Consider the following 13,121-nt stretch of genomic DNA (forward strand, 5'->3'; position numbering starts at 1 on the left):
TGCTTGCAATAACAAATGATAAGACAGACTACAACATTGTGGACAGCTGCCCTTTTGTCCAGCTTTCTCCTAAACCATCACCCAAACACCATAGTCACATAATGTATAGTCATGGTCACTTTGAAGCAAAGATGACTCACACTTTGTCCAGCAGGGTGTGCTAACATGCACTCCGAACAGCCCAATGAGTAAAAGGGTTGATGGTCGCGAGTGATACTTTGTCCATATATTGAGCGCAGTCGCCTTATAAGGCGCTGTGTTAGTTTAGGGGAAGATTTGGGACTTTTAAGTGCGCCTTATGACTGCGAAAATACGGTACTTCTCATTTCCACGGTGACTCTACTCCAACAATACTAAAGCTGTTGCTTTGTTATTCATATAGAATTTTTGTTTAAAATCCCCCTGGCTCTTCTTTTTGTCTTTTCTATAGTCTGTACGTATTAATAACTGTTTGTTAATGTTTTAAAGTTTTGGGCAAAAAACGTATTAGTAAATATTTATCATGTCACTGATGGTGTCGTGGTACACTCGCCTGAGTTGTGTGCAGGCAACGTGGGTTCAGTTCCCTCTCAGTGACGGTGTCTATGTCTGCCCTGTGACTGGCTGGCGACCAGTTCAGGGTGGAGTGTGCCTTTCGCCCGAAGTCAGCTGGAATTGGCTCCAGCACTCTCCCGCAACCCTGTTCAGGATAAGCCGTGTGGATAATGACTTGACATGACAAATATTTGTCATCTCATCAATATTTTCACAACAGAGTACTGAGTTTCGAGATCCTCACGATAATAGTTCTCGAAACTATATTTCTTATCAATGTAGGTTAGTTAAGGGATATTTTATTGACAATCTAATCTCAATATACAAAGACAGAAAAAAAATTGGTGGTGGGGGGGCGCGAATCTTTTTCTTCTTGGTAGGGGCGGGTGTGAAATAATTGAGAAGCACTGCTAGTATGTGCAGACATTATATTCATACAATCTTGCAGCCCGACTGAACCACAGCATTGTTGCAAGTTCGGTAGGAGAAACGTAACCTTCCCACTGCTGTTCCAGCAGCTGCTTCTCCGGGCATAGGGGGAAGTGATGTCGGAGCTGACTCGATTTAATGGCGTTATTTTAGTTATTTTGTTAAATTGTTTTTATCAACCGAATTAAAATATTACATAGAATAAATATTAAAAGAGAATAGTCAGGTGTAAAAACAAACACAGAGGCAAAGAAATATATTTGAAAAATACGTGCTTAAAGCATGACGTCATTAGCAAGCGCGCAGCTTCCGAAGGACCTCGACCACATCCACCGACCCGTCCACACCGGAACAAAAACACCCACAGCTAAATTCTTCTGATTTAGTGTGGAACTGACTGTAATTTTCTCAAAGGATGTCCAGTGCTACTCTAAAGGACTACGACATAATTCATTAAGTCTTTGTGTCCCGATAACCTCATCTTCGCGCGTTGATGCTTTTCGGCGTAGTTAGCTTAGCTTGTTAGCTAGCTAGCCGCTAACGAAAAGAGGCACATGACTCATCGCCTAGCAGAGATCAAGTGCGCATTTTTTGGAATTATCATTTGAAAATGTGTGAAAGAACAACACCCAAGAACAAAGAGGAACTTTGTGGAATAAAAGAAGAGAACGAGCAACATCTTCAACTGCTGGACGAAGTTTGCAACCAGCCTCGTGTTGTGCCACTCAAAGCAGGTTTGTAGACGTCTTACTCTCATTTGCTTTGTAAAGAACGACTTTCTATCGTTAAAAATGTGCATCACAACATTAAGTTGTTTGGGGAAATCGTTCAAGGTTCTTGCCGTTTTATCTTTAAATATTGCCTTTTACTTGCAGGTCTGCTGAGCAATTGTTTATGTCAAATGAAATCAGTGCAGAAAATATATGCCAAAGAATAACCAATAGTGGGGGGTGAACTCCATGTTTTTCCCAGTATAAAATTTACATTTAAAATAACAAAACATTTTCTGGTTTTTATATTTTGTTCAAGCAATTCCTTACGGAAGCAATTCCGCCTGACTCTAAAAATGTGCACACTGCCGCAAAAACGTCAATGGCGGTTGATCAATTTTAGTGAATAAAACGCAAAATATTAAGTTTTTTTTTTTTTAAAGTCAAGTACGTATCGGTCTTTTCTTATTTATTAACTTTGTACTGGCTTGGTCGGGTGAGAGTCAATGAACCTCGGGTGGCCCTGCACTGTTTTGTGCACGTGTGCGTAGTTTCACCCCATCCAAACATTTAAAATACATTGAATGCATCCATCCAAGGTTGCACGGTTCTCATCAGTGAACAAGCGCATGCTGCAAGGAATGCATCTGCATCTTTGTCTTACGATGGTCTCAAAAAGGCTGAACGTCACAACCCCCTTTTCTACCTACAAGTCCAGGAACATTTAGTTCCTGGTAATAAAGTTCCTGTGGCCCAGGTGGTTTGCATCACCCCCACAACTCATAGTTCCTGGTAATTTATCCAAATGACAATCATGATGTATCAGTGGGAGGTCTTGTGTTACTTTGTTACTCATTACTGACACCCTATGGCTGTTAAGCATCATTGCAATTCCAAAATGATTCAGTGAACTCTTAAAATATTATGGTGTATCTTAGTTGAATACATATTCCAGAAACGTCTGTGACTATGTCAGGAATGAAATCGGGCATCAGCCGCAACATGCTTCCTTTTTAAATGCTCGTTTATCACGGTTGTGCTGCTAAAGGGAGGTTTACATCGTAGGACGTAATTTTGTGAAATGACCCCATGGTCCGGTCCAAGTTGGGGTCCACGCATTGCTCCGTGTGCGGCAGGCACAAGTCAAGGTAGCACGGTAGAAACAATATAAGACAAAGTCGCCGCATGAGGTTTGATCTGAATTTACACCAACTGACTGGTACAAGATCGAAGGCTCATCTTCGGATATGCTTCCATGGATATTACGGCCCTGGATGAGGACGCACTCCACTGAAGTCATCTTCCTGCAGCGCTTCATTCAATTGACTCTTATATTATCTCATCTATCATTGCATAGCATCATTGTATGTGTCAAATGTTGCCCAGTTGGCATCCATTGCAGCCTGGTCATCCTGGAAGGGGGATTCCCCCATCTGTGGTCCCTTCTCAAGGTTTCTCACTTTTCCCCTAATGAGGTTTTGTGAGTTTTTCCTTGCCCTTCTGGGGGTTAAGATCGGGGATGTCGATTGTGGCTATGTAAAGCCCTTTGAGACTGTCTGTGATTAAGGGCTATACAAATAAAATTGACTTGACTTGACTTGACCAAACCAAATGATGTGTGTTTGTCTTTTTGTGTCCTGCAGACGTCAGTGAAAACGATCTCCGTTCTGTGAAAGAGGAGCCAGACTTGACTCACATCAAAAAGGAGGAGGAGGAGGAGATCAACAAGTCACCAGTGAACGTTGACCCTATAAAGACTGAAGATGAAAACAAGGATGAGTGTGAGGACAACAGAGGGGCGGAGCCTACAAGCAGCAGTTCAAGTCATCTCGTGACAACAGAAGTTGATGAAGACCACTGGGGACCATCACAAGTACATAATGAGGACACATTATCACACGCTGATGATGATGATGATGATGGGCAAGCCAAAGGTGAAAGGGCATGTCACACTGACTCATTCACTTCAAAGCTGTCTTTAAAAGGGCACAGAAAAACACACAGTGGTGAAAAACCTTTTTCCTGCTCGGTATGTGGCAAAAGCTTCTCTCGAAAGTCTCATTTAGTAAGGCACACAAGAACGCACAGTGGAGAAAAACCTTTTTCTTGCTCAGTTTGTGGCAAAAGCTTCGATCAAAATTCAAGTTTAACATACCACACAAGAATACACAGTGGAGAAAAACCTTTTTCCTGCTCAGTTTGTGGCAAGAGTTTCTCTCGAAAGTTTCATTTAACAATCCACACAAGAACACACAGTGGAGAAAAATCTTTTTCCTGCTCAGTTTGTGGAAAATGCTTCTCTCTAAAGGCAAATTTAACAGAACACGCAAGAACACACACTGGAGAAAAACCTTTTTCTTGCTCAGTTTGTGGCAAAAGCTTTTCTTTCAAGTCAAATTTAAAAACACATATACGATTACACACTGGAGAAAAACCTTTTTCATGCTCAGTTTGTGGCAAGAGTTTCTCTCAAAATTCAAGTTTAACATACCACACAAGAATACACAGTGGAGAAAAATCTTTTTCCTGCTCAGTTTGTGGCAAGAGTTTCTCTCGAAGGTCTCATTTAATAATTCACACAAGAACACACAGTGGTGAAAAATCTTTTTCCTGCTCAGTTTGTGGAAAATGCTTCTCTCAAAAGGAAGGTTTAACAAGCCACACAAGAACACACACTGGAGAAAAACCATTTTCCTGCTTGGTTTGTGGTAAAAGCTTTTCTCTAAAATCAAGTTTCACATACCACACAAGAATACACAGTGGAGAAAACCCTTTTTCCTGCTCAGTTTGTGGCAAGAGTTGCTCTCGAAAGTCTCATTTAACAAGCCACACAAGAACACACACTGGAGAAAAACCATTTTCCTGCTTGGTTTGTGGTAAAAGCTTTTCTCTAAAATCAAATTTGACAAGTCACACAAGAAAGCACAGTGGTGAAAAACCTTTTTCCTGCTCAGTTTGTGCCAAGAGGTTCTCTCAAAAGTCGCATTTACGAAGCCACACAAGAACGCACAGTGGAGAAAAACCTTTTTCCTGCTCAGTTTGTGCCAAGAGGTTCTCTCGAAAGTCGCATTTACGAAGCCACACAAGAACACACAGTGGAGAAAAACCTTTTTCCTGCTCAGTTTGTGCCAAGAGGTTCTCTCGAAAGTCGCATTTACGAAGCCACACAAGAACGCACAGTGGAGACAAGCCATTGAGTTGCAGCGTTTGTGCTAAAAAATTCTTCACTAAACAGGGTGCTGAGAGTCACAATTGTGCTGGTGAGAAAAGCAGCGATCCTTGAAGCTTAAAAAAAAGAAAACAAAAAACTGAAGGAACTGACTCTGAGTGGTAAGATGTAATTGTGATTTTGAATAAAATGTGAAAAATTTAATTTTGCAAAGCTCTTTTATTGACATTAAGCCAATGGGATCAGAGTCAGAATTATCAATGTGTTTGTGTGATGATGATCTTTTTTTTGTGATTTTACATCAAGATGTAAATGAAATTAATTGCCTTTGCCTGGAATAACATTTGTTAACGTTATGCTTTTCAGTTGTCTTTTTACTTAATGGTACAGGTGTGAGAAGAAACGGTGCTTATGAAATCGGTGCCTTCCACTATCAATAAAATTACTTGTTCCACTTGCTCAACTGGCCTTCATTTCGCTGTGTGAAAAGGTGAAAAATAGATCTAGAAGTTGAACTCGAAAAAGAACAAGAAAGAGAAACGCAAGCAGTCTCAGTTTCTCTCAAAGGTTCTGGAATGTCAGGAGTTGGCAACTTGATGGCGACTGGAGTCAGCGCTGGTTTTCTCGCAGTGTTTGGCTGGCTCGTATATGTATGGTCCATTGAACAAAACTCAAACTCTTCAAATATCCCCTCACATACATTTAATATTTCGCTTTCTGAATAAATTTCTGACTAGCTAAAACCTCTTTCCAGGTTGAGCTCTATCAAGCGTTTGGGGTTTGTTGCTAAGCAGAATCTTACTTCGGGAAAAAACGTATAATTTTGTCAAATATACTAAATATTTTTGTTCATGCTCTATTATATTTTTTATATATTGGATTATTTTTATAATGAAATAGGGAAATATTAAAATTGGCAACCACATACAGACCTAATTCAATTAATATGAAATATAAAACATTTTATAACTATTGAACTCAATGAGAAGAGTCCTAATCTTGAAATAAATATTGAAATATAAAAAATACTTATATATTAAATAAATTCAATTACCCAACTCCGGATGAGCGGCAGAAAATGGCTGGATGGATGGAATAATTTAAATTGCATACATATTCAAATGAACAAATTTGTTCAGAAATATTCAAGAGTCAAATAAAAAGGTTTAAATTAATATTGATATAATTTAACATTAAAATAATTGAATAAATATTGTATTATTACATAAACAAGCTTAAATATAAATTCTAATAAATAAAAAAAAAAGTTGTGTATTTTTAAATGGCCTAATTTAGATATGGGAAGTAATTCTCTTTATGAAACTATGAAGGGACTGGAGCTCACAGAAGTGACCAGTCTTGGTTCTGAAGTTCCGATGTAACCAGATACTGCCCTGAGAGAAAATAGGCCTGAGCATTGTTTATGGTGGGGGCAATTCTCTCGCCAGGTCAGTGACCTTCCAGGGTATGGAAGTAATTTAAGGTGGTCACGAGTAGACTGGTCGTATCAACGGGGAGACGCATCTGCTCTCCCTCTGGGGGACTTTTGGAGGGAAATCCCGAAGACTAGCGTGATGGGAATGCATATGCAACAAGGGAAAATTAGATATTCATGTCCTATTTGGGCATTCCCTATAAGAAGGGAATGTCTGAGAGGGGGCTCGCACGTTTTTGGGGAGACTTCTTTTGACATCAGCATGTGACGAGAATAAAATCTTTCTTCTTTCTTTTGTTCTTTTCCATCACCAATCCAGCCTTGCTCGGCTGCCTCTCCTGAAGGCAGCAAGGACCCACACTTCAAAGACAAAATATACGACATATTGAAAGAAAAATAATACTCAAATATTGAAATAAGTATAGAATTGAAAGAATAAACAACAAAGAAATAAATACCTCCTGGAAAATATCATTATTTTCAACATTTGTCAAAGCACAAAATTTCGATCAGATTGAGTTCTTTCTTGCACATTCTTAAACAATCATAATTTTTTTACTTTTACTTTTTAAGTTACTTCAGTGCATTTCACACCTGAGCCTTCAGGGAATTCCTACTTCGTCCTACTTGAATGAATCCACATCAAAATATCATCATTTATGACACCACGGCTGGACAAATAATATCCAGAAACACACTTACGCACCACTGAGTGAGTGTTGGACGATATAGCTTCTCTTGAAAGGTCCGACTTGAAAATGTCTTTGCAAGTGTATCTGCAATTAAATCCACACTTTTCCCTCCTTCGGCCATTGTGGTTCAAAAAAAGCAAGAATATATTTTAGATTTTCGAACGGCCGCCAATTACAACTTTCGAGTGTGTTGATTCGGCATCGCGCTGCCCCCTCACGAGTGAGTATCCAATCACAAAACGCGTTCATCACCCTCAGCAAAAGGCCAGCGAAAAGGTTCACTGTAAACAACTCGTGATCTGATTGGCTGTCGCAACCGTCTAACAAGGCCGTGAAATTGAAAACCAACAACAATCAGCCAATAAAAACAAAGGGATGTTGTAGGCTAAAAGTGACAGCAAAGGGAAGACAACACAAATTAACGTTCACAATTGTGCCAAGTGGACTGGAGTCAACCCTTGGAGACAAGGCGTCTGAAGAGCTTGGATTGATAAAAAGAATTTACGAAATCAACAGCAAGGATGTCAATAAAAAGAACAAAGTGTTGCCGAGTGAAGGTAGTAAGAGTATAGTGAACAAATACTTTTCTGTCTTCAAAGGTAGCGTACCTTGTCCTTACAAAATACAGCTCAAGGAAGATGCTAAACCTGTAGTACATGCCCCGAGAAGAGTTCCAGCCCCTCTCAAAGAGAGATTAAAAAAGGAACTGAACAGAATGACACCAATAGGAGTCATAGAGAAAGTGGAAGAACCCACCAACTGGGTAAATTCCATCACGTGTGTTAAAAAGAGGAACTTCCCAGAGTTACGTGTTTGCCTCGACCCCAAAGATCTGAATGAAAACATTAAAAGAGAACATTATCAGATTCCCAACCGTGAAGAAATCCTGAGTGACAAGGCAGGTGCTAAGTACTTCAGCAAATTAGATGCAACGCATGGATTTTGGCAGGTGAAGCTGGACACCGAAAGCAGCAGGTACACCACCTTCAACACACCATTTGGGCGTTTCTGTTTTCTGAGACTGCCATTTGGCATAAAGTCTGCGCCTGAGATCTTTCACAGAGCTATGGAGTCAATCATAGAAGGTCTGGAAGGAACCCGTGTGTACATTGATGATTTGGTTGTTTGGGGAAACACGGAACAAGAACACAATGAGAGACTTGAGGAACTGCTACAAAGAGTTAAAATGAATGGACTTAAACTAAAACGAGAGAAATGTCTGTTTGGTGTTACAGAATTGAAATTCTTGGGAGACAAGCTCACAGCAGATGGAGTGGTGCCAGACAGAACCAAAGTGCAAGCAATGCCGGACATGCCAGTTCCAACTGAGAAAAAAGGACTTCTGCGAGCAATGGGGTTGATAAACTTCCGGGGCAAGTTCATTCCAAACCTCTCGTCGAGGACAAAGTCCCTTAGAGAGCTGCTGCATCACAACGTCGCCTTTGAGTGGACGACAAAACATGACAAAGAATGGCAAGATCTAAGGAGAACTGTGACAGCTGAGCCAGTCCTTGCCTACTTTGATCCATCAAAACCAACCAAAATTTCCACTGAAGCGTCGAAAGATGGGCTAGGTGCCGTACGGCTGCAAAAGGCGAGAGACACATGGCAACCTGTAGCCTATGCATCCAGGTCAATGTCAGAGACTGAAAAACGCTCTGCTCAGATCGAAAAGGAGTCACTGGGTCTAGTGTTTGGATTTGGCAAATTTCACACGTATGTTTATGGACTGCCCACATTCATAGCAGAGACTGATCATAAGCCACTGATTTCAATTAGGAAGAAAAATCTCAATGACATGACGCCCAGAATTCAACGCATGATGACATTGCAGCGCTATGATTTTGAGCGAACTGACACGCTTGGAAAATACATAGTGCTTGCTGATGCGTTATCCCGAGCGTCGCACCCTAACAGTGACATCAAGGACTGCGTTACGGCGGAGGAGGCTGAGGCTCACATCAACATGGTCACAGCCGCGCTTCCTGCTACTGACGCTATGCTGCAACAAATTGTTGCAGAGACGGACGGCTATGGACCCAGTCTTGAACAAAGTGTCACCATGTATGAACAATGGATGGTCAAAAGGAAACTGCCCTCAGTTTTGCCCTATGAGAGCGGAGTTGTGCATGGCGGACGGCCTCCTGCTGAGGACAGACAGGATTGTAGTTCCACAAGCTATGCACAAGGACATGCTTCAGCGTCTTCACGAAGGACACCTGGGAGTGGAGAAATGTAAGAGAAGAGCACGAGAAGCCATCTACTGGCCGGGCATTAACAAAGACATCGAAGAAATGATTTAAAAATGCCAAGTTTGCCAAAAACATCAACACAAACAAGTCAAAGAGCCAATACTGGTAGCTGACCTTCCCACAACTCCCTGGCAGAAGGTAGGCACTGATTTGTTTCATATAAGAGAACATTATCAGATTCCCAAGCGTGAAAAAATCCTGAGTGACATGGCAGGTGCTAAGTATTTCAAATTAGATGCATCGCATGGATTTTGGTATTCATAAATGTGTTTGGTTTGCTTTTGTGAATAAAGATTTTACAAAAAACGTATGAGTAAATATGTATCATCTCATCAATATTTGCACAACAGAGTACTGAGTTTCGAGATCCTCACAATAATAATTCTCAAAATTATATTTCTTATCAATTTAGCTTAGTTAAGGGATATTTTATTGACAATCTAACATCACTATACAAAGACAGAAAAAAAATTGGTGGTGGGGGGGAGCGAATCTTTTTCTTCTTGGTAGGGGCCGGCGTGAAATAATTGAGAAGCACTGCTAGTATATGCAGACATTATATTCAAACAATCTTGCAGCCCGAGTGAACCGCAGCATCGGTCAGAGAATCGTAAACGTCCCACTGCTGGAGCAGCAAAGGCTTCTCGGGGCATAGGCGGAAGTGACGCGAGAGATGACTCACCAATGTGGCGTGAATTTAGTTATTTTGTTAATTTTTTTAATCAACCGAAATAAAATATTATATAAAAAATATATATATTAAAATAGAACAACCAGGGGTAAAAAAAAAACACTGAGGCAAAGAAATATATTTGAAAAATACGCGCTTAAAGCATGACGTCATTAGCAAGCGCGCAGCTTCCGAAGGACCTCGACCACATCCACCGACCCGTCCACACCGGAACAAAAACACCCACCACTAAATTCTTCTCATTTAGTGTGGAACTGACTGTAATTTTCTCACAGAATGTCCAATGCTACTCGAAAGGACTACGACATAATTCATTAAGTCTTTGTGTCCCGATAACCTCATCTTCGCTCGTTGATCCTTTTCGGCGTAGTTAGCTTAGCTTGTTAGCTAGCTAGCCGCTAACGAAAAGAGGCACATGACTCATCGCCAAGCAGAGATCAAGTGCGGATTTTTTGGAATTATCATTTGAAAATGTGTGAAAAATCTACACCCCAGTACAAAGAGGAACTTCGTGGAATAAAAGAAGAGAACGAGCAACATTTTCAACTGCTGGGCGAAGTTTGCAACCAGCCTCGTGTTGTGCTACACGAAGCAGGTTTGTCCACGTCTTACTCTCATTTGCTTTGTCAAGAACGACTTTCTATCGTTAGAAATGTGCATCACAACATTAAGTTGTTTGGGGACATGCGTTCACGGTTATTGCCATTTTATTTTTAAATGTTGCCTTTTACTTGTCGGTTTGCTGAACATTTGTTTATGCCAAATGAAATCAGTGCAGAAAATAAATGCCAAAGAATAACCAATAGTGGGGGGTGAACTCCATGTTTTTCCCAGTATAAAATTTGAACTCATTTAACATTTTACATTTTCTGGTTTTTATATCTTGTTCAAGCAATTCCTTACGGAAGGAATTCTGCCCGACTCTTAAAAATGTGCACACTGCGGCGAAAACATCAATGGCGGTTGATCAATTTTAGTGGATAAAACACAAAATATTAAGTTTTTTTAAAAAATCAAGTACGTATTGGTCTTATTTATGAACTTTGTACTGGCTTCGTCGGGTGAGAGTCAATGAACCTCCGGTGGCTCTGCACTGTTTTGTGCACATGTGCGTAGTTTCACCCCATCCAAACATTTAAAGTACATTGAATGCATCCATCCAGGGTTGCACGGATCTCATCAGTGAACAAGCACATGCTGCAAGGAATGCATCTGCATCTTTGTCTGACTATGGGCTTAAAAAGGGAGAACGTCACAACCCCCTTTTCTACCAACAAGTCCAGGAACATTTAGTTCCTGGTAATAAAGTTCCTGTGGCTCAGGTGGTTTGCATCTCTCCCACAACTCATAGTTCTTGATAATTTATCCAAATGACAATGATGATGTATCAGTGGGAGGTCTTGTGTTACTTTGTTACTCATTACTGACACCCTATGGCTGTTAAGCATCATTGCAGTTACAAAATAATTCAGGGAACTCTTATAATATTATGGTGTATCTTAGTCTAATTTGAATATGTATTGGATAACTTTAATATAAACAGTCATTATTCAAATATGTCAACATGAAAGTCAGAGTGAAAGTGTTGTTGCTTAATGCTTATGTGTAGGGATTTTGTCTCTTCAAACATAATCTTTTTTAAATTTGATTTAGAAACAGAAATTTTATTTAAAAAAAGTAAAAAGGGGAATGTCGGAATGTACTAGCAGGATAAATGTCATTTTGGGTAAAAAAACAAACACGTAAATCATGCAATAAATAGCCACTCTGATTCCAGGGCCCCTTTAATTCTTTTCGGGATCCAGATTATCATGGAAGCAAAAAGTACCCACGATGAAACTATCTCTAAATGCAAAATGAAAAACTTGTAAACATATTTCACTTGAAGGATTCCTATTTTATCAATGACATTATGTTGCCATGGCCCCCAGTGGTCTGCATCAATATGTAAGGGTCCCACAACAGGTGTTCCATCAGACGCACACAATAGCCTGTGTGTGCTAACTTCAGCTCGCTTCCAGAAACGTCTGTGACTATGTCAGGAATGAAATCGTGCATCAGCCGCAACGTGCTTCCTTTTTAAATGCTCGTTTATCACTGTTGTGCGGCTCACGGGAGGCTTACATCGTAGGACGTAATTTTGGGAAATGTCCCCATGGTCCGGTCCAAGTTGGGGTCGCACGCATTGCTCCGTGTGCGGCAGGCACAAGTCAAGGTAGCACGGTAAAAACAATACAAGACAAAGTCGCCGCATGAGCTTTGACTTGACCAAACCAAATTTGTCTTTCTCCAGACGTCAGTGAAAACGGTCTCCGTTCTGTGAAAGAGGGGCCAGACTTGACTCAGATCAAAAAGGAGGAGGAGGAGGAGGAGATCAACAAGTCACCAGTGAACGTTCTCCCTATAAAGACTGAAGATGAAAACAAGGATGAGAGTGAGGACAACAGAGGGGCGGAGCCTACAAGCAGCAGTTCAAGTCGTCACGTGGCAACAGAAGGTGATGAAGACCACTGGGGGCCATCACAAGCACAAAATGAGGACACATTATCAGATGCTCATGACGATGATGATACTAATGATGATGATGATGATGATGGGCAAGCCAAAGGTGAAAGGGCATGTCACACTGACTCATTCACTTCAAAGCTGTCTTTAAAAGGGCACAGAAAAACACACAGTGGTGAAAAAACTTTTTCTTGTTCAGTTTGTGGGAAATGCTTCTCTCGAAAGTTTGATTTAACAATCCACACAAGAATGCACAGTGGAGAAAAACCTTTTTCCTGCTCGGTTTGTGGCAAAAGGTTCTCTGTAAAGTCACATTTAACAAGGCACACAAGAACGCACAGGAGAGAAAAACATTTTTCCTGCTCAGTTTGCGGAAAAGGTTTCTCTCAAAAGGCAAGGTTCATAGCACACAAAAGAATACACAGTGGAGGAAAACCATTTTCTTGCTCGGTTTGTGGCAAAAGCTTCCTGCATAAGTCAACGTTTACAATCCACACAAGAACACACACTGGAGAAAAACCTTTTTCCTGCTCAGTTTGTGGAAAATGCTTCTCTCAAAAGGGAAATTTAACAGAACACACAAGAACACACAGTGGTGAAAAACCTTTTTCCTGCTCAGTTTGTGGCAAAAGCTTTTCTCTAAAGTTCCGATTAACAGAGCATGCAAGAACACACACTGAAGAACCTCTTTCTTGCTCATTTTG

General features: G+C 40.6%; 1 protein-coding gene across 1 annotated transcript; it reads left to right on the forward strand.

Annotated features, from left to right (window-relative positions):
• Positions 1-1,517: 1,517 nt before the first annotated feature.
• On the forward strand, positions 1,518-5,305 carry LOC148314489 (uncharacterized). The gene is made up of 3 exons (XM_088287662.1): positions 1,518-1,543; positions 1,585-1,697; positions 3,317-5,305. Exons 1-3 carry the CDS (start codon positions 1,518-1,520, stop codon positions 4,954-4,956), a joined length of 1,779 nt encoding a protein of 592 aa, XP_088143788.1. The 3' UTR covers positions 4,957-5,305.
• The last annotated feature ends 7,816 nt before the right edge of the window (positions 5,306-13,121 follow it).

The sequence above is a fragment of the Idiotropiscis lumnitzeri genome, unplaced genomic scaffold (assembly GCF_059441095.1).
Source record: "Idiotropiscis lumnitzeri isolate Australia: NSW breed Sydney's pygmy pipehorse unplaced genomic scaffold, RoL_Ilum_1.0 HiC_scaffold_282, whole genome shotgun sequence".
Lineage (NCBI taxonomy): Eukaryota > Metazoa > Chordata > Actinopteri > Syngnathiformes > Syngnathidae > Idiotropiscis > Idiotropiscis lumnitzeri.